At 37.7% G+C, this 20,824-nt stretch overlaps 1 protein-coding gene across 3 annotated transcripts in view; it reads right to left on the bottom strand.

The window, feature by feature from the left end:
• POTEI (POTE ankyrin domain family member I) overlaps window positions 1-20,824 on the bottom strand; it is a 56,308-nt gene that overhangs the window by 8,680 nt on the left and 26,804 nt on the right. For 2 of the 3 annotated variants that reach the window (XM_024243685.3, XM_054549120.2), the window contains exons 11-15: window positions 16,902-16,972; window positions 11,492-11,562; window positions 9,778-9,822; window positions 9,246-9,430; window positions 490-613 (exon numbers count right to left, since the gene is read on the bottom strand). In XM_024243685.3, coding sequence (XP_024099453.3) covers window positions 490-613; window positions 9,246-9,430; window positions 9,778-9,822; window positions 11,492-11,562; window positions 16,902-16,972 — 496 coding nt within the window. The remainder of the gene's footprint in view (window positions 1-489; window positions 614-9,245; window positions 9,431-9,777; window positions 9,823-11,491; window positions 11,563-16,901; window positions 16,973-20,824) is intronic. The other variant, XM_054549119.2, reaches the window with a different exon arrangement.

The following is a 20,824-nucleotide window of genomic DNA, read 5'->3' as shown; positions in this document are numbered from 1 at the left end:
ACCTCTTTACATTGAAATGAGAAACTACTTGGAGCAAACTGTTCCTCTCCGCAAAAGTAAGGATAATGGTATCCACAATGTGGCCTCTGACCCACCTATACATTTCCTACTTTCTTATCAGTGAAAATAATCAATTGACTTCTCCATTAACATTTTTTAAAAAACTAATGTCCAAAAACTAGAAAATTTGTTTTCAGTAGCAAAACTTATTTTTGATATGGAAAGATCATCAATTCTTATAAAAAATATCAAATGTTTCTCCTTTGGATTGAGGCCATTGTGCAGGTCACTACTCGACTGTTGCAGGCAAATGGAGTTGAATTAAGAACATGGCTTTATCATATATGTACATATATAGATATATGACAAAGGATATATAGAATATATACACACATATATATGACTTAAAAATCCTTTATATTTCCAAAATACAGTTTTTAAAAAATATCTACACATATAAAAACATTTGAAAATAACTAAAGAAAATACCTCAGAATTCATTTTCTTTTCAGCCACTTCTATCTGCTTTTCTTTATGAATCAGAATCTCATCTTGTAATATTCCAGTGTTCTGTTCTTCAGAAAGTTGCTTCTGGGTATCATTTTGTTCGTCACTGGAAGAAATTTTAATTTTCATGAAATACTGGAGGTGTCCCTAAAATGATCTACAGAGCAAGATGGCGCCATCAGATGTCATTCACACAATGTATATCTGCACATTATTCCAAGACAAGGCAAAGGGCTCTCACATCTGTTAACCAGGTGTCCCCAACCATGCTGGCACCAGGGACTGGTTTTGTGGAAGATAATTTTTCCAGGAACCTGAGATGGGGGATGGTTCCAGGACGATTCAAGTACATTACATTCATTGTGCACTTTATTTCTATTATTATTAATATATAATGAAATGATTATATAACTCACAAAAATGTAGAATCAGTGGGAGCCCTGAGCTTGTTTTCCTGCAACTAGATGGTCCCATTTAGGGGTGACGGAAGATGGTGACAGATCATAAAGGCATTCGATTCTCATAAGGAGTGAACAACCTATATCCCCTGCATGAGCAACTTACAACAGGGTTCAGGTCACACTCAGGACAATCTTAATGCCACCGCTGATCTGACAGGAGGAGGAGCTCGGGCGGTAATGCGAGTGACAGAGAGTGACTGTAAACAGATGAAGCTTCACTTGCTCACCTGCCTCTAACCTCATGCTGTGTGGCCCAGGTCCTAACAGGCCAGGGACTGGTACTGGTCTGTGGCCTGTAACCCATACTTTTTATGTTTATTTTTTGGAAACACTTTCCACTTATATTCTTGATTCCTATATATTTTATAAACAACTTAGAAATTCCTTTTAGAACAAGACAGGGTCTAATATTATGTTTTTAACATAGGACTTTGAATTAATTGTATCTGTGTATGAGAGAGAGACGTGAAATAAACTCATCGTTAAGCACTTTCCATTTTACTTTTATTTCATGCATATTAAGAATAAAACTGGGAAGTCCTAGGCAGAGCAATTGGGCAAGAGAAATAAAGGGCATCCAAATTGGAAAAGAGGAAGTCAAACTATCTCTTCACCAATGATATGATCTTATACCTAGAAAACCCTAAAGACTCCTACAAACACTCCTAGATTTGATAAATGAATTCAGTAAAGTCTCAGAGGTTACAAAATAAATGAATACAAATCAGTAGCAACACTATACACCAACTACGACCAAGCTGAGAGTTCATATCAACAATCCAATCCCTTTTACAGTGGCTGCAAAACAGGGTGAAATACCTAGGAATAAACTTAACGAAAAAGGTGAGTGATCTATATAAGGATAACTGGAAAACACCACCGAAGAAAATAACAGATGACACAAACAAGTGAAAATACATCCTATGTTCATGGACTGAAAGAACTGATATAGTGAAAATGACCATAGTGCCTAAAGCAGTCTACACATTCCATACAATTCCTTCCAAAGTACCAATGTCATTCTTCACAGAATTATTTTAAAATGCTGACATTCATGTAGGACCACAAAAGAGCCTGAATAGCAACAGACATACCAAGCAAAAGGAACAAATACGTTGGCATCACATTACCTGACTTCAAATTATACTCTAAGGCCACAGTAACAAAAACGGCGTGGTACTGGTATAAAAATAGATACATAGATCAATGGAACAGAATAGACAACTCAGAAATAAAGCCACTACAACCAAATGATCTCTGAGCAAGGATACAAAAACATACACTGGAGAAAGTACAGGTTATTCAATAAGTGGTGCTGGGAAAAAAAGATAGCCACATGTTGGAGAATGAAACTGGATCTCTATCTCTCACCATATCAAAAATTAATTCAAGATGGATTAAAGGCCTAAACCTAAGACCTGAAAACATTGGCCTAGGCAAAGGATTTATGATGAAGACCCTAAAAGCAAATGCAACAAAAATGAAAATAAATAAATAAGACCTAATTAAAATAAAAAGCTTCAGCACAGCAAAAGAAATAATCATCAGAGTAAATCAACAACCTATACAATGGGAAAAAAATTAGAAAATTATGACTCTAACAAAGGACTAACATTTATAACCTACAAGAAACTCAAACAAATCAACAGGAAAAACACACAAATAATTCCATTAGAAAGTGGCCAAATTACATGAATAGACATTTCTCAAAAGAAGATGTACAAACGGTAAACAAGCATATAAAAACATGCTAACTATCTCTAATCATCAGGGAAATGTACAATAAAACAACAGCGAGATATCACCTCGCTGCAGCCAGAATGGCCACTATTAGAAATCAAAACACAACAGATGTTGGTGTGGATGTGGTGAAAAGAGAACAGTGATACATTGCTGGTGGGAATACAAATTCATACAAATCTATGGAAAACAGTATGGAGAGTTCTCAAAGAACTAAAAGTAGGTCCTACCATTTTATCCAGCATTCTCATTTCTGGATATCTATACAAAATAAAAGAAATCGTACTCTCAAAAAGACACCTGCACACATATGTTTACTGCAGCACAATTCACAATATGCAAAGATATGGAACCAACCAGTGTCCATCAACTGATGAGTGGAATAAAGAAAATGGGGATATATACATACATATATATCTCACATCACATATATGTATCATATATATGTATGTATGTATACACACACACATATACATATGTACATACCGGAGACTGGGTTATTCATACACATGCATACCTGAGACTGGGTAATTCATAAAGGAAAGAGGATGAATTGATTCACAGTTATGCACGGCTGGAGAGGCCTCAGGAAACTTAACAACCATGGTAGAAGGTGAAGGGGAACCAGGCACCTTCTTCATAAGCCGGCAGGAGAAGAGAGAGAAGAGAGAAGTGAAGCGCAAAGAGCCCCTTATGAAACTGTCAGTTCTTGTGAGAACTCACTCACTATCACAAGAACAGCATGGAGGAAACTGACCCCATGATCCAATCACCTCCTAGCTGGTCTTTCCTCAACACCTGGGAATTACAATTTGCATGAGATTTGCATAGAAACACAAAGCCAAGCTATTGGCGGGGGGGGGGGTATCCTTATTTTTAAAATATCTAAATGTCATTATTTATAATTCAAAATAGCAATTTTTATTACTTATGATTTTGTTTGAAAATAAAATGATCTGGTAAATTTTCTTCACTTTTAACCTATTCAGTCAAAATATATAAAAAGCTAGATTTGCCAGCAGAAAATTCTAACTACTTTTTAATGAGATAAAAATGTATAACAGTATCACCATTATTGTACAGAGAAAAAAGTGAACAAGAAAAGGAATTTAAAAAGACAGAATATGACTATCATATACATACATGAACTGACAAAGAGACTAAAATCTCCTACTGGAGATTATGATAGGACTTGAGCAAAAGCTTCTAAAAATACCAAAAACAAAAACAAAACAATTATTTTTAAGAAATAAATTATACAGAGAACTCTTCTGGTTAAGATTATGTATCAAAAAAAAAAATCTTCATGAGAGCTATTATTAACCAAGTCATCATAACCAAAACTTTAAATCCACAATTCTGGAATATTAAAAATTTCTTTTTGAACATAGTTAATGGAAGGCAACTTTTGAACAGAAATTTTCTGGTTGAAGTTGACTCAAACTTAGGAAAGAATTGACATGTAGCCATGGTAACAAGAAGCCACCCAGAGCCAGTTCAAAACCTAGTCAATTGATCAATGACCACTGGCCTTGCTCACCAACCAATATCAATGTGAGCAGCTGGCTTCTGAAAGACAGCCAAGCAGCAACGACTGCTCCATCAGAATAGACAATGCCTGACCAGTATAGTCTTACTATAGGAAGCAAAAAATTCCAACTGTCTTTTTATTTCACATACCGAAGGTCCATAATCCCTTGGAAAGAATTTGTGAGTCCATTACATTTACCACCCTAAAAAAAATAAAATACTAGTGGCCGGATGTGGTGGCTTAAGCCTGTAATCCACCCAGCACTTTGTGAGGACGAGGCGGGTGGATTGCCTGAGGTCAGGAGTTCGAGACCCGCCTGACAAACAGGGTGAAACCCCGTCTCTACTAAAAATACGAAAATTAGCCGGGCGTCATGGCACGCACCTGTAATCCCAGCTCCTCAAGGGGCTGAGGCAGGAGAATCGCTTGAACCCAGGAGGCAGAGGTTGCAGCGAGCTGAGGTCACACCACTGCACTGCAGCCTGGGTGACAGAGCGAGACTCTGTCTCTAAATAAATAAGATACCAGTAAAGTTTGCAATTCCTCTGACTCATTTTACCATAATTGCAATTATCATGATCACCAGTAAAAGAATAGTGAATAACCACAATATTGGGCTTTTCTCCCTAAGCAAAGAAATATTAATATAAAGAACGTAGCCTATTATAAAGAGCCAAAAGAATTTTTAAAATGCACATAATTACCAGGCAAAATTGTTAAAATGAACCTTGTCAAACATTTTTTAAGTGAGAATCAATCAAACAATATACCCAGGATGAACTCCATTCATTCATTTAATACCTATTTATTAGGTAGCTACATCTGATATCCTAAGCCTTTTTCTAGGAAGTGAGGATATGGTAATGAACAATAAAAACCCTATTCATGAGAGTGAGATAAACACACAATAACAACAGACAGATAAGGCAAAATATACAGTACGTTAGAGGAGAAAAACTAAAGCAGGAAAATGAAATGTTTATGTGTTTGATGGGAAGGGTGGTGGGAAAGTTGGGATGGCCAGAAAAGTCCCTGCTGAGAAACAGGATTTTTCTTTAATACAAAGAAACTTTTATTTGTACATCAAAGACTCTAAAAAATGATGATGTTAACAGAGTTGATGTCAAGACACAAATAGGTTTAAAGTTAGAGATGATAAATCACTTTGTTTCATTGAACCTTCCCTCAATTACGTTAGAAAGCATCCCTGGTATGCTCCCAATTGAATCTGAAGCCTGACACGTCCTGGTGAAACAATCCTAATTCCTTTCTGTTAGTCCTCATTATCTCTCTTTTTTTTCATTTTCTTCATTTTCTCTGGACTAGGAATTGTGCTGTTACATGGTTCTTCCTCAGAAAGTGGCTATTCCTTACTGTGTTTCTTTTTACCCTTTTTCTTCTTCTTAGAAAGGGGATTTTAAGTAAAGAACTGAAGTAATGGAAAGAGTAAGCTAGAAGAATATCTGGGGAAAAAGCATTCCAGACACAGGGAACTGCTAAGTGCAGAGGTGTGCCTGGAGTCTTTAAGCACTAGGGATAGGTAAGGAATAGCAACAAGTTCAGTGTGGCTGAAACACAGCAAAAGAGATAAGAAACAGAAGTTTAAGCAGGAGAGGTAACATGCCAGATGGTTTACTGCCTTTCAGTTATTAGGAGGAACTCTGGCACATACTCAGAGTGAAATGGAAGGCAATCAGAAGGGCTGGGACAGAGGAATGACACAATTTGACTCATGTCTTAAATACATCCACTGAGTTAAGAATTGATGAGAGGGGAAGTTTTTAAAAACCAAGACTATCAATTCCAAGTCTATGACACTCATCTAGACTACAAATGACGGTGACTACAGATGATGGTGGCTCAGATGTACAAGATAGACTGGCCCCGGATATATTCTTCAGGTAGACCTGACGAGATGTACTGACAGATTAGATGTGAAGTGTCAAGACAGAGAGAAAGATGAGTCAAGAATGACACTGAGGTTTTTGGCAGAGCAACTGGAAGAGTTGCCATTAACCAAAGTAGGAAAGACTACATGAGGTATAGATTTCAGGAAGGACATCAGTAGCCCAATTTTCGATCTGACAAGTGTGTGATACCCAACGGCTAATCAAATACAGATGTCAAGTAGGTGGGCTGATGTAGAGATCTGGAATTAAGGAGAGAGATCTGAGCTGGAGATATACATTTGGAAATCACTAGCATATACACGGTAGAAAAAGTCACGAGGGGCCAGGCACGGTGGCTCACGCCTGCAATCCCAACACGTCGTGAGGCCAAGGCGGGCAGATCACCTGACATCAGGAGTTTGAGACCAGCCTGGCCAACATGGGGAAACCTGTCTCTACTAAAAATACAAAAATAAGCTGGCATGCTGTCGCCCACCTGTAATCCCAGCTACTCAGGAGGCTGAGGCAGGGGAAGTGCTGGAACCCATGAGGCACAGGTTTCAATGAGCCAAGATCAAGCCACTGATCTCCAGCCTGGGGGACAAAGCCAGACTCTGTCTTAAAAAAAAAAAAAAAAAACTATGAGAAAGAAGATTGAGGACTGAGCCATTAGAAACAACAATGTCCAAAAGGAGAAAGATGAGGAGCAGCAAGCAAAACAGACCATGATGAATGGGCTAGAAAGGCAGGAGGAAAAGCCTGAGGGAGTGAGGTCCTGAAAGCCAAGTGAAGATGCCATTAGGGAGGAGATGCCCTCCATTGGCTCAAATATTGCTGACAGATTAAATAAAATGAGGTGTAAGAAAAATGCCTAGATTTATGACAGAAAAAAATTAGTGATAATCTTGAGGGAAAACAACTCTGGAGGACTGCTGAAAATGAAGACTCTGGTGTGAGATCAAGAGTGAATGGAAAGAAAATTTGAGTTCGTGAGTGTAGACAGTTCTTTAAGGACAACATACTTAGCACTCATGACTGAGAATGATGTAATTTTCGTCCACAGTCATGGAAAAGTGATAGACAAGAAACAATAGTTTCCACATTTTACATAACAGGTGAAGTTTTCAAATTTTATGTAACAATTATATATTTTAAAGGTTATAAAAATTACACACATATGGCATTTAAAAATGCCTGACCAAGGTTTTAAAGGCACCTTGAACATTTCTAGATTACACGAGCTGATTATCATTTTGTTCGTGCTTATACATAAAGACCAAGAAATACTAAAAGTCTCAAGGAGAATATTTCTTGCTTGATAAAAATCAGCCAATTCTAGGACAGTTGATACTCATCAAATATACAAAGTAATTGATCACAGTAAAATACTGAGTTCTATTAACAGAAATAAAGTGGGAGAAATGCAGACAATAATCTTATTTTATAAATGAAGTTTTAAAAATTATATGAAGTCACTGTGGAAAAATATGGTGAGGTGAATACTGAAATACATCCTTTTCTCAAAGGAAGGATAATTTCACACATGCAGGGCACTTTTACAAATAAGAGTCACTGCATTAGCAGCACCTTCCTTTTAGCACAAGGGTCAGCAAATAAGCACCTGTGGGCCAAATCCAGCCCACTGCCTGTTTTTGTAAGTCAAGTATCTTGGAACACAGCCATGCTTATTCACCTTACAGTCCATAGTGTCAATTAGCTGGGTGTGATGTTGCACACGTGTGGTCCCAGCTAGTAGAGAGGCTGAGGTGGGAGGATCACTAGAGCCCAGAAAGTCGAGGCTGCAGTGAGCCGTGATCACACAACTGCACTCCAGCCTGGGAAACAGAGCAAGACCCTGTCTCAAGAAAATAAATATATGTAGTCCACAAAGGCTAAAATATTTACTAACTAGCTCTTTGCAGAAAAAGCTGGCCAACTCCTGGTTTAGTACATCAAACATCCTTTGATGTATTTTAATACAAGTTTTACCCAATATACTCAAATGTTTATATTAAATACAGATCCCCATATACAATCCCTTGGCAATATTCAGACTGAGGGTCCAATATTTCAGCACTCAGGCACTGACAACAAAAATTTAGTAACTAGCAATCTTGTTGCTAACAAGGTACAGTGTCAATGTAGCATGTAGCTTCCATTTGCAACACAGCAGATATTACAAGAATTCTAACAAGAACTCTTAAGATGTGTCATTAAACTAAATGCTTTAAATACATTTTAATTGAGAAATAATCAGTATACCCTAGATCTAACCTCATTTTTTAAAAATGGTTGCATAATACATTATTTTGGGGGTATGGAAATTGAGCTATTTCCTGTTCATAAGGAATGAGACTAGCTCCAAATTTTTTATGTAATAATGCTATAATAAATGTCCTTATACGTAACTATACATGTAACTTATCTATACAAATATCCTTTACATGTATTATATATCCTTACTTTGTTATATATGTGTGTGTGTGAATATGCTACTAAATTAATGTTCAAAATGTATTTACCAACAGTGTATGAAATGTCTTTTTCAATGAAACCATTTCCCTTGCAGCAACACAGATGGAGCTGGAGGCCATTATCCTAAGCAAACTAATGCAGGAACAGAAAATCAAATGCCACATATTCTTACTCATTAGTGGGAACTAAACAATGAGAACTCATGGACACGAAGAGGAGAATAACAGACACTGGGGCCTACTTGAGGGTGGAGCGTGGCAGGAGGGAGACGACCAAAAAACTACCTTTTGAGTATTTTGTTTATTATGTGGCTGGTGAAATAACCTGTATCCCAAACCTCCATGATACAGCTTACCTATGTAATAAACCTGCACATGTACCCCGAAGCTAAAATAGAAGTTCACTGAAAAGAAAAGAAAATGCCTTTTCCCTCACATTTGCCATTACTGGTTATTTTTCAAATAAATTAATGACCGGAAAAAACGGTAACTCATTGTTTGCTGATTTTCATTTTTCTGATTAACAGGCAAGGCTGAATATCCTAGTAAAAGTATAAAATTTGTTCATCATGAATATTAGCCCAAATTAGGATTAGTTTGACAGCACATAGTTATCTCTTGTTCACTGTTGCCATAGGCTTACCTGTGATACTCTTCACTTTCAGTGTCAGGAAATTGCTGGCCTTCAGGTGTTCTGCTCTTCCTTGGAGGAATTAATCCATCATCACCATTGCCAGCAGCGGCACCGTTAGTCAGGTTTTCTGGGAATCCCACATGAGTACTTCCATGCTTCTTCTTTTCTTCTTCGACAGCCATAAAATTTTCTGGCTGGAAAATACACAGAATAAGAAATGATCTACTTTAGCCACATTATCTATTGATAATCAGACTAAAACCAAGAAAGATAAAATAATTGGTCCAAAGCTCCTAAAGTGGCATTACCTAGCATTTTACAGCACCATTTGGGATTATTCCATAATAATGAAAGAATATCTCTAGGGTTTGCACCTCTTTAAAATTCAATGCACAGAATTCTGAGTTAAGTATTAAATTTTTCACTGATGATTTATGCTACTTACATGATAGGATCATGTAGGCTTACATTTACTACACTTTGTTAAATAACATAATGTAAAAATCTAATTCAACACAAACATTTGAATATAAAGGTATACCTCTCTGTCACCATCCTTATTTATTTCTGGTTCTTGAGACATTTTCTACAGATGCAAAAAGAGAAGGTTAATTTGCTTGTTGTATTTCTGTGACGTCTCCTCTTTTGGAGTGCATGTTTTTAAAATAATTTTATTCTTAAGTAATCAAGCATGGACAATAAAAATTAGAAAATAATTAAAATTAAACTCAAATAATAATTAAAATTAAGAATTAACTTTTTAATCTATGTTTAGCTACTGCCAATCACTGGCTTCTAACATGAGAAAAATAATTCGCCTTAGACAAAGGGAGAAGAAAAACATGAACCAGCAAACTTAACTTTGTCACTATTTGTTTGGACTAAACTTAATTTGTTATGAGTTAAATCTACCAAAAATGAATCAGCAGATGATTTGTAGTGTTGCAAAATCTTCCTCACTTGAAAAGAGTTTACCTCATGAAACCCTAACTAGTGAGCCCCTACAGGGCAGTGAAGTGCTTTTTTAAAAGATTCCTAACTGGATTGTAAGCACCCTTTAAACTATTAGGAGCCGAAATCAACAGCAAACAGAAAGAAAGGCAAATACTCAAATTTTAATTGAAATTATATACTGTCATATGATAGTGTTATGTATCCAGATTATCTGCTTAAGTCCAGTTCTAATGTATTCTAATGTGTACTAATGACAGTACATAAAAATTTTTAATCTGTACTGATTTTCTGCAACTGAAGTAAATTAGAATGTTATTGTGTTTGTGCACTAACACCAAAGGTCCCATTCTGCAAGATATGATTCTTGTAATAGGCAGTTGAGTTGCTTTTATGACCTGGTTCCCTCCCTGAACAGAAACGCTGAGGTCAACGAGAGACCACAAGACAGAATATATCTTTAACCTTGGTATCAGTGACTGACAATACAAAACTGCAGATTTTCAATCACTGGCCATGATTACTCTTTAACCATGAATCCAGCTCAGGGACCATCAGTGTTACATTGTTCATAATTCCTATTGCTTAATAATATGATTCAATAATTGATGTTACTTTCTTTATCATGTTAGGGTGTTGTAAAAATAAAAGAACAAACAAAGTTCTGAAATTTGTTTTTGCCTCTATTCCAAAAGGAAAGATTAGCTACAAGCTAATCAAGAAGGCAAATAAGAATATTTTAAAGTAAGAGTATTTTAAATTTTACAGTGGGTTATGTTGAAGTTAAATATCAAATATTAAATTAGAATCTATTGATTCTTCTGTTAATAAGCTTGCTGAATTTATTACAATAAATTTTAAGACTCTATTAAAATATTCTGGTTTTTTTAGACGGAGTCTTGCTCTGTAGCCCAGGCTGGAGTGTAGTGGTGGATCTCGGCTCACTGCAAGCTCTGCCTACCGGGTTCATGCCATTCTCCTGCCTCAGCCTCCCGAGTAGCTGGAACTACAGGCACCCGCCACCATGCCTGGCTAAGTTTTTATATTTTTAGTAGAGACAGGGTTTCACCATGTTAGCCAGGATGGTCTCGATCTCCTGACCTCGTGATCTGCCCGCCTCAGCCTCTCAAAGTGCTGGGATTACAGGCATAAGCCACCGCACCTGGCCAAAAGATTCTTAAAAAAAAGAATCTATTGATTCTCAAAGCCTAGTCTGAAAGCTAATTTCTTTGGACTATCTAATATTATTAAGGCAAAAAAAAAAAAACATTAAACCAAAAGTTTAAATTTAAGAGTTTCCATGCCTCTGGCTGGCCATTTTCACTTCCTTTAAGCGTTTGTGACTCTTCCTCTGATGTCAGCTTTAAGTCTTGTTCTGTTGAAAAATCCACATATTCAGTTAAAATCAACCACTCAGAACAGTTAAAAACCATTGCCTTTTAAAAACAGATTTAATTTAAGACAACATTTCATTTTATTTCATAAATTGAGCGTTTAATCTTTTGTGAAATTGTCATTTAAGAAAAAATTCTCAAAAACTTCAAAAAACCACTTGGGGAGATACCAGATGTCACCAGATTGAAGACAAACAAACATGTCAAAATTCCCTCACAAATTCATCCACCCAACATAGATGAACAAAACCACCAGAAACACAGCTTTAAATTACAGGAGAAACATATAAGGTGACACAGTGTACTCTCCTCCACTTCCTAATAGTACCTTATAAATGATTTCCAAAATCACTGCTGACACTTTTATTAGTGTACAACATCTTCCTAATATCTAAAATGTTTCCCTCCACTATTCTGACAAATTTACTTTCTTTTTTTTTTTTTTTTTTTTTTTCTGAGCCAGGGTCTTGCTCTGTCACCAGGCTGGAATGCAGTGGCGCAATCAGCTCACTGCAACCTCCGCCTCCCTGGTTCAAGTGATTCTCCTGCCTCAGTCTCCTGAGTAGCTGTGATTACAGGCAAGCACCACCACACCCAGCTAATTTTTGTATTTTTAGTAGAGATGGGGTTTCACCATTGGACAGGATGGTCTCGATCTCCCGACCTCGTGATCCCCTCCAAAAGTGCTGGGATCACAGGTGTGAGCCACCACACTCGGCCTTATTTTCATCTTCTGAAACAATGCTATGTGAAGTCTTCCGTGATTCTGCATGTCTTTCCCCAAATAAACAGGTACCTCCTTCCTTGAGGCTGCGTTAGTACTTTACTGATTTCTCTACTGCATCTTTACCACCTAAACTGTACATTATTCCTCCACATGTCTGTCCCCTCTGCTCCAAGACTGCAGGGGAGAGTCTTGCACATCATCTTTGTAAAAACAGTCTTTGTTTTATTCAGAAATTTTTTATTGAGTCCTGCTAAATACACATTAGGCGTTAGGGTCTAAAAAGAATGAAAATAAAACATGTCAGGGATGGCTTTTCTAGAACACCTGCCCAAGCAGAGACTTAAATATTGAGGCTAGCCAGATTAAAATGGGTAGAGGGCAGGAAAGGGTGACAGCATGCCATGCAGCAGCAAGAGCAGGAGCGAGGCCTGAAAGAGTGAAAGTATTTGCCTACAATAGAAGTATGAGTGAGTAGGGCATTACCAGCAGCTCAGTAATGCCAGAGAAAGGGCACACAGGGAAAAGGGCTAAAGATGGAGAGTGGGGCAGAAGTCAGATTAGGAAAGCCTTATGTGTAATTTTAAGATGCTTGGACATTAATGTTCAACAGTGGTCCCTGATCCTATCTGCATTTAGATATAGATCATTTTAATGCCAAAACCAATATTCCTAGTGAACCATTATTCATTAAGACAAGGTGACAGCTCATGTGGACACAGCTGAGATGACACTAAGTAGCAAATTCTCAACAATTCTCATGAACACTTGGAAAGTCAATTCTATAATGAAGTCATACAAATTATAATAAATCAGTAAATATTTGGTTTGGGAAGATGCTTTGTAAAGTTATAGTGCATATGAATTTAACTAATAGTTGTGAATTCAGAGCTGTGACAATAAAGCAAAGAAACCACATTGTGTTTGGGTCAGCAATCTTTAGATTTCTATCCAGTCTTCGATCCAGTCCATAAATTCTAAGTATAATCCTGGTACTCACTCTCAAGTTTATGTTAAGTACTATCCCATACAAAAAACACTCTTTCTCTTACTTCTTTTCATTATTTATATGTTGCTTTGTTTAAAGGAAGAACACAAAAATGCCCTGCTAAAGGGATTCTGTTTGGCTGCAGGTGGCAAGAGGGAAAAACACAAAGCACATTTTGCAGAAAATGATTTTTTAGAAGTCAGAACTATGACATGAAGCCAAGCAGGGCACTCAAGGACTGAATTTGCTGTGCTGCCTTCATATGCTCCTTGCTCTTTCTTTTCTGGCAGCTGTGACTCACACAGGTCATGGAGAGTATCATTCCCTAAGAGGAACAACACCAATATTCATCTTTATCTATGAAGTTCATCTGTCCCAATTCTGTGTTCTGTGGATGCTGACTTTCGGTCAAGGATGCTGATACACATGGACATTTATCATTGACTTTCAGATTCTTGGATCTTTGACAAGTCTTATTAGTGAGAGTCAAACCAGTAGGATGCAAGTTATAAATGCTGATTACCCAATTACCTACTCAAAATATCCTACACGAATATTCCATGAAACATGCATAGAAAAACATTAGTCATTCCTGCTGACCTGCTTCTCTTTGCTCTTCTGTATTCACCAGAAAATTTCCTACTCCTTCCTCACGTCCAGGTTAAATACTAGTGTACAACCCGGAAACCTGTACATCATCTGAGATTTCTGTCTGTCTCCCAAGCCCTTCTCATTCAATTATCACTAAATCATATTGACGATACCTCTCTTCTGCCTCTGTTTTATATTCCCACTGCCACTGGGAACATAAACATTTACAAAATGGCTTTTATTTAAAAGAAAACTGTCAACTATTAACATTATTTCTTACATGAAAAGAATTCAGCAAAACAAATGAAAAAGGCATAACGAAGGCTAACATATTAAAATGAGTAACTGAGATTCCTAACGTTATTTATTTCACCAAGGATGGGTGAAAACCTTATAATACACATTGATACTAGTCCAAGGATGTGTGACATGGAAACTATAGCTGACTACTGCAAAAGCTTCCTTTGTCTCCTGGTTTCTTTACATGGTTACCTTCCATCAATCCCAGCAAACTATAGGCCACAGGCCAAATCCAACCTGCCTTACGGCTTTGTAAATAAAGTTTTATAGGAGCTCAGTCATGCCTGTTTGCTTACATATAATCGTGGTGGCTTTCACACTACAACAGCAGACAACAGCAGGGTTAAGTAGACACGACAGAGACCACATAGTCTAAAATATTTCCCACCTGGTCCTTTACAGAAAAAGCTTGCTAACCCATTTTACACCATAACCAGAATGCCTTAATACCCAAATTTAATCTTGTGACTCCCCTGCACAAATTTCTCCAATGGGCCCCTGCGGCACACAATGTTGGCTCCCTACCAATAGCCATTCCTTATTCTTTCTTGCAGAAGAAACACAAGTCTATTGGGATATTTATTATTCCAATCCCCCTCTTCAGCCTCAGAAAGAGAAATGTTTATTCTAAGCTAATCAGGTATTTGCCTTCCCAGTGCCTGGTTTGGGAACAAGCAGGCACTGTGACACAGCCAATGAAATGTTACAGGAAGCCCCTTGCATGCTTCTAAGTTTCCTCCCTGTTTAAAAGACACATGTGAAGAAAAGCAGCCCTTGCGATGTTGTGTTGTGAGAACAAGATGTTTGGGGCTGCTGCAGATTAGCCAACAACGAAAGGAGACATGAATAAAACACTGCCAACATGACAGCTGAAAGAGGGAAAAGTGGGATCCCTAGGATATCACTGAACAAACAAAACAACTCTGGTTCCTACTGTTTTAGCCACTGCTCATCTAGTATTTGCAGTCCAAAGCATTCTACCTGGTAAATTTCCCATGGCACACAGGATAAGACCTACTCATTTCTATAGTATTAAAAAGTCTATCATAAACTTGCCTTAGCTAAGTATTCACCTCATTCCCAACCTCTCGTATCTCACACTTTTGGTACTAGCAAAAGTGAGCTGCTCAGAAACCCTGCAAAGTTCACTCAAGCATCTTGTCTTCTGCACTTGCTGCTCTTCCTCCCAAACAGGCAATCTCATTAGATGTTCCTTCTGGCAAACACACAATCTCACTACATGTTCCTTCTGCCAAATGTCATTCTTCTGCTTCTTTCCCTGAAAAATTCTTCTTACTCTGCATGCTTACCTTAAATCCTACCTCCTTTCTTTCTAAAGCTTTCATTCCTCATCACATATGTCTGGCACATAATCAGTATCACATATAATAAATCATAATTATAAGATTCCAGTGGGCATTTAGCACACAGTAAGCACTGAATAAAGCAGCAAAATAATAAAAATGACAATGATAATAATAACAAGCTCCTGTCTGTGTTTTTGTGTTCTGTAGCCTTAGAAAAAATGCTTAGTATCAAAAAGACATTTGACAGTTATTTGTTAAGTGGACAAGTGAAAACATAAATACGAATGTTTTCTTTGTAAATTCTGTTGAAAAAGCACAGAAATGAAATAGAGACAGTTCTGTCATGAGCACCTTAAAGATTAAAACTACATCTATTCCATCTTTGTCTCCTGCAACTTATAAAACCTAACTTACAGAAGCTCTTTGATAAATAGATGGCTAAATTAAAGGTGTCCCCATACAGTTTGGATTGTACCATGTATTAGGTGTCCACATCCAGGTAGCATACTAGCATTTCTGTTACTGTGAAACATTTTTATACTTTTATTATAATCTGCTGACCCTTGCATTGGGCAAATTCTACATTATGACAATCTTTTGGCAAATGGTAGCAGAGCACTTTTTCTAACAAAATTACTGTTATCATGACAATTAACCAGCCGGTGGAAGAACACATCTTGTTCCAACATAGTAAATGTATCTCTTTCAACTTCAAATTAGGAGGAATGAAGTCAGTAATAGTGAGACCTTGTTGGCACAAGCATATGTAAAACATGACCTGTGCTTCACTGTTATTTAGTGATCAAAAATTCCTTACTTTTACTTTTTTAATCTATGGTAGGACCTCCCAGAGCAGGGGTCCACAACTCCCAGGATACAGACTGGTACCAGTCCATGGTCTGTTAGGAACCATGCAACACAGGAGGAGGTGCGCAGCAGGCAAGCCAGGGAAGCTTCATCTGTATTTACAGCCACTCCCCATGGCTCATATTACAGCCTGTACTCTGCCTCCAGTCAGATCAGTGAGAGCATTAGATACTCATTGGAGCATGAACCCTGTTGTGAACTGCCCATCCGAGGGATCTAGGTTGTGTGCTTTGTATGAAAATCTAATGCCTGATGATCTGTCACCATCTCCCTTTGCCCCCGGAAGGGACCATCTAGTTGCAGGGAAACAAGCTCAGAGCTTCCACTGATTCTACATTATGGTAAGTTGTATAATTATTTCATTATATATTACAATGTAATAATAATATAAAGTAGCACAATAAATGTAATGTGACTGAATAATCTTGAAACCATCCCCACCTTCCCCTAGCCCATGGAAAGACTGTCTTCCACAAAACCGGTCCCTGGTGCCAAAAAGGTTGTGGACAACTGACTAAAGTAATTCACTATCACAAGTCTTACCTGGGTTGCTGTTTTCAGAAGAGTATTTTGGAATCTGTTTTTCTTTGTAGTCAGAAAGTAATTCGCAAATTCTATGTATAAAAATGTAACAAATAAAATTACTGTTTTAAAATACTGATCTGGAAACTTACCAAATGTAAAATTCTTAGAGTATTTCAAACAATATCAGAATATCAGAACTTAACAGTATTATCCCATCCACTTATGCATATGTTCTACAAACTTCTCATGAAGCTTCTAATTAAAGAAGAAAAAAAGTAAGATGAAATACTCATAAATTGAGGGCACTTTGACCCAGTAAATTAACTTGCATTAACCTGACATAATAGAAAGTGTCCCAACTCTGCATAAGTCCTAGCTCCATAATGAACAGCTATTTGCTCTTGGACAAGCTGCTTCTCTTAGGCTCCATGTCTTCTTCTACAAAGTGAGGACTATGCTGCCTTATTTTACCAGGTTGTTATAATAATTTAACAAGATAACATATTTTTAAATGCTCAGAGAAATAGTAAAACAATGGAATAATCTGTTCCTAAACTTTATGACTGAAATTATCTTGGAATCCCAAATAAAACCCAAAGCGTATTTTGTTCATAGGTTCTAATATGCAAATGTTGTAGTTTTCAGGAAATGTTATTAAGTCCTAATTTTGCTTCTTAGTTGTCCTACTCTTTATGGCTTATAATACACGGCATCTCAACTATGTCATAGTTTGTAAATAAATTTTTTCATAAATATCTCATTAAAGTAGATAATGTGATTGTCCACTATTATGGAGTTGATCACACCAAGGCCAGAAAAACCAATGGATGTTAAGACCTGACTTGGACTAATGACCCTTCTCTACAGACTCAAACTCTCAGCCAGCAGATGTTTGTTATGATGATGCTTTATATACATGTTCATCTCCAGCTGACATGGGAGACCAAAACCCTACTTTTATTTTTTTTTTTAGGTTCCATGAAGTTGCAAGTTGACATTCTTCAATTTTTAACATACATACTAACAATATATTTTGTACATAACACCCCACACGTTATTTGGCTCTGGTGTCATCTCACAGACCACCTTACATGACTATTTTTATAGCACAAATCACAATTTCAATGTTTTGGTGGCACCCATTTTGCTTTGATTCACACTGTTTCCTTAAAGCTACTCAGCAAACAGTCAAATGACCTTCCAGTGACTGTGCAAAATATGGAATGCTTCAAAAATCTGTGTGGCCACCTTATGCAAGGGCCAGCTCCTTGGGAGGCTGAGGCAGGAAAAATGCATGAACCCAGGTTGCAATTAACTGAGATTGCGCCACTGCACTCCAGCCTGGGCGATACAGCGAGACTCCATCTCAAAAAAATAAAATAAAATAAAATACCAGTAAAGTTTGCAATTCCTCTGACTCAGTTTACCATAATTACAATTATGATTACTAGTAAAAGAATAAATAGTGAATAACCACAATATTGGGCTTTTCTCCCTAAATAAAAAAATTAATATAAAGAATGTAGCTTATTACAAAGAGCCAAAACAATTTTAAAAATGCATACAATTACTAGGCAAAACTGTTAGAATGAACCATGTCAAACTTTTTTTTTTTTTTCAGATGGAGTCTTGCTCTGTCACTCAGGCTGGAGTGCAGTGGCATGATCTCGGTTCACTGCAAGCTCCACCTCCCAGGTTCATGCCATTCTCCTGCCTCAGCCTCCCCAGCAGCTGGGACTACAGGTGCACACTGCCACAGCCGGCTAATTTTTTTGTATTTTTAGTAGAGACGGGGTTTCACCGTGTTAGTCAGGTTGGTCTCGATCTCCTGACCTCGTGATCCGCCTGCCTCAGCCTCCCAAAGTGCTGTGATTACAGGTGTGAGCCACCACGCCCGATCCATGTCAAACATTTTTAAAGTGAGAATCAATCAAACAATGTATCCAGGATAAACTCCATTCACTTATTTAATAAGTTTTTATTAGGTAGCTACATCCAATATGCTAAGCCTTTTTCTAAGCAGTGAGGATATGGTAGTGAAAAATAAAAACCCTATTCATGAGAGTGAGATAAACACACAATAACAACAGACAGATAAGGCAAAATATACAGTATGTTAGAGGAGAAAAACTAAAGCAGGAAAATGAAATGTTTATGTGTTTGATGGGGAGGGTGGTGGGAAAGTTGGGATGCCCAGAAAAGTCCCTGCTGAGAAAGGGTTTTTTTTTTCTAATACAAAAAACCTTTTAATTGTATATCAAAGACCCTAAGAAACGATGACATAAGGTTAACAGCGTTGATGTCAAGATACAAATAGGTTTGAAGTTAGAGATGATAAATCACTTTGTTTCATTGAACCTTGCCTTGATTACCTTAGAGAGCATTCCTTGTATGCTCCCAATTGCATCTTAAGCATGATGCGTCTGGGTAGTACACAGTTCTTCCTCAGAAAGTGGATGTTCCTTAATGAGTTTCTTTTTACCCTTTGTCTTCTTCTTCTCAGAAAGGGAGTTTTAAATAAAGAACTGAAGGAATGGAAACAGCAAGCTAGGAGGATATCTGGGGGAAAAGCATTCCAAACACAGGGAACTGCCAAGCACAGAGGTGTGTCTGGAGTCTTTAAGCACTAGGGGTAGATATGGGATGGCAAGAATTCAGTGTGGCTGAAGCAGAGCAAGGGAGATAATCAGGAGGAACTTTGACCATACTCAGAGTGAAATGGGGGACAATCAGAAAGGCTGGGGCAGGGGAATGACACAATTTGACTTATGTTTTAAATACATCCACTGAGTTAAGAATGGATGAAAAGGGAAGTTTTCAAAAGCCAGGACGATCAATTCCCAGTCTATGACACTCATCTAGACTACAGATGAAGGTGGCTCAGATGTACAAGATATGACTGGCTTCTGGACACATTCTTCAGGTAGACCTGACAAGATTTACTGAGAGATTAGATGTGAGGTGTCAGAGAGAGAGAGATGAGTCAAGAATGACACACACATTTTTGGCAGAGCAACTGGAAGAGTTGCCCTTAACCAAAGTAGGAAAGACTACATGAGGTGTAGATTTCAGGAAGTACATCAGTAGCCCAATTTTGGATCTGACAAGTGTGTGATACCCAATAAATAACCAAATAGAGATGTCAAGTAGGCAGGCTGATATACAAATCTGGAATTAAGGACAGAGATCTGAGCTGGAGACATACATTTGGAAATCACTAGCATATACACAATAGAAAAAGTCATGAGGGGCCGGGTGCAGTGGCTCACACCTGTAATCCCAACATTTTGTGAGGCCAAGGCAGACAGATCACCTGAGGTCAGGAGCTTGAGACCAGCCTGGCCAACATGGGGAAACCTGTCTCTACTAAAAATATAAAAATTAGCCAGGCATGGTGGCACATACCTGTAATGCCAGCTACTCAGAAGGCTGAGGCAGGAGAATTGCTTAAACCCAACCCAGGAGGCAGAAGTTGCAGTGAGCCAAGATCACAATACTGAACTCCAGCCTGGGGGACAGAGTCAAACTCTGTCTCAAAAAAAGAAAAATAAAAAGGAGAAAGCAGATTGAGGACTGAGCCCTGGGAAACAGCAATGTCCAAAAGGAGAAAGATGAGGAGCAGCAAGCAAAACAGACCATGATGAATGGACTAGAAAGGCAGGAGGAAAAGCCTGAGGGAGTGAGGTCCTGAAAGCCAAGTGAAGATGCCGTTAGGGAGGAGATGCCCTCCATTGGCTCAAATATTGCTGACAGATTAAATGAGGTGTAAGAAAAAATGCATAGATTTATTTACAGAAAAAAAATAGTGGTAATCTTGAGGAAAAACAACTCTGGAGGACTGCTGAAATTGAAGACGCTGGTGTGAGATTAAGAGTGAATGAAAAGAAAATTTGAGTTCGTGAGTGTAGACAGTTCTTTTAAGGACAACATACTTAGGAGTC

Source organism: Pongo abelii, chromosome 11 (genome assembly GCF_028885655.2).
Source record: "Pongo abelii isolate AG06213 chromosome 11, NHGRI_mPonAbe1-v2.0_pri, whole genome shotgun sequence".
NCBI classification, from domain to species: domain Eukaryota; kingdom Metazoa; phylum Chordata; class Mammalia; order Primates; family Hominidae; genus Pongo; species Pongo abelii.
This window is presented reverse-complemented; position numbering and strand designations above follow the sequence as displayed.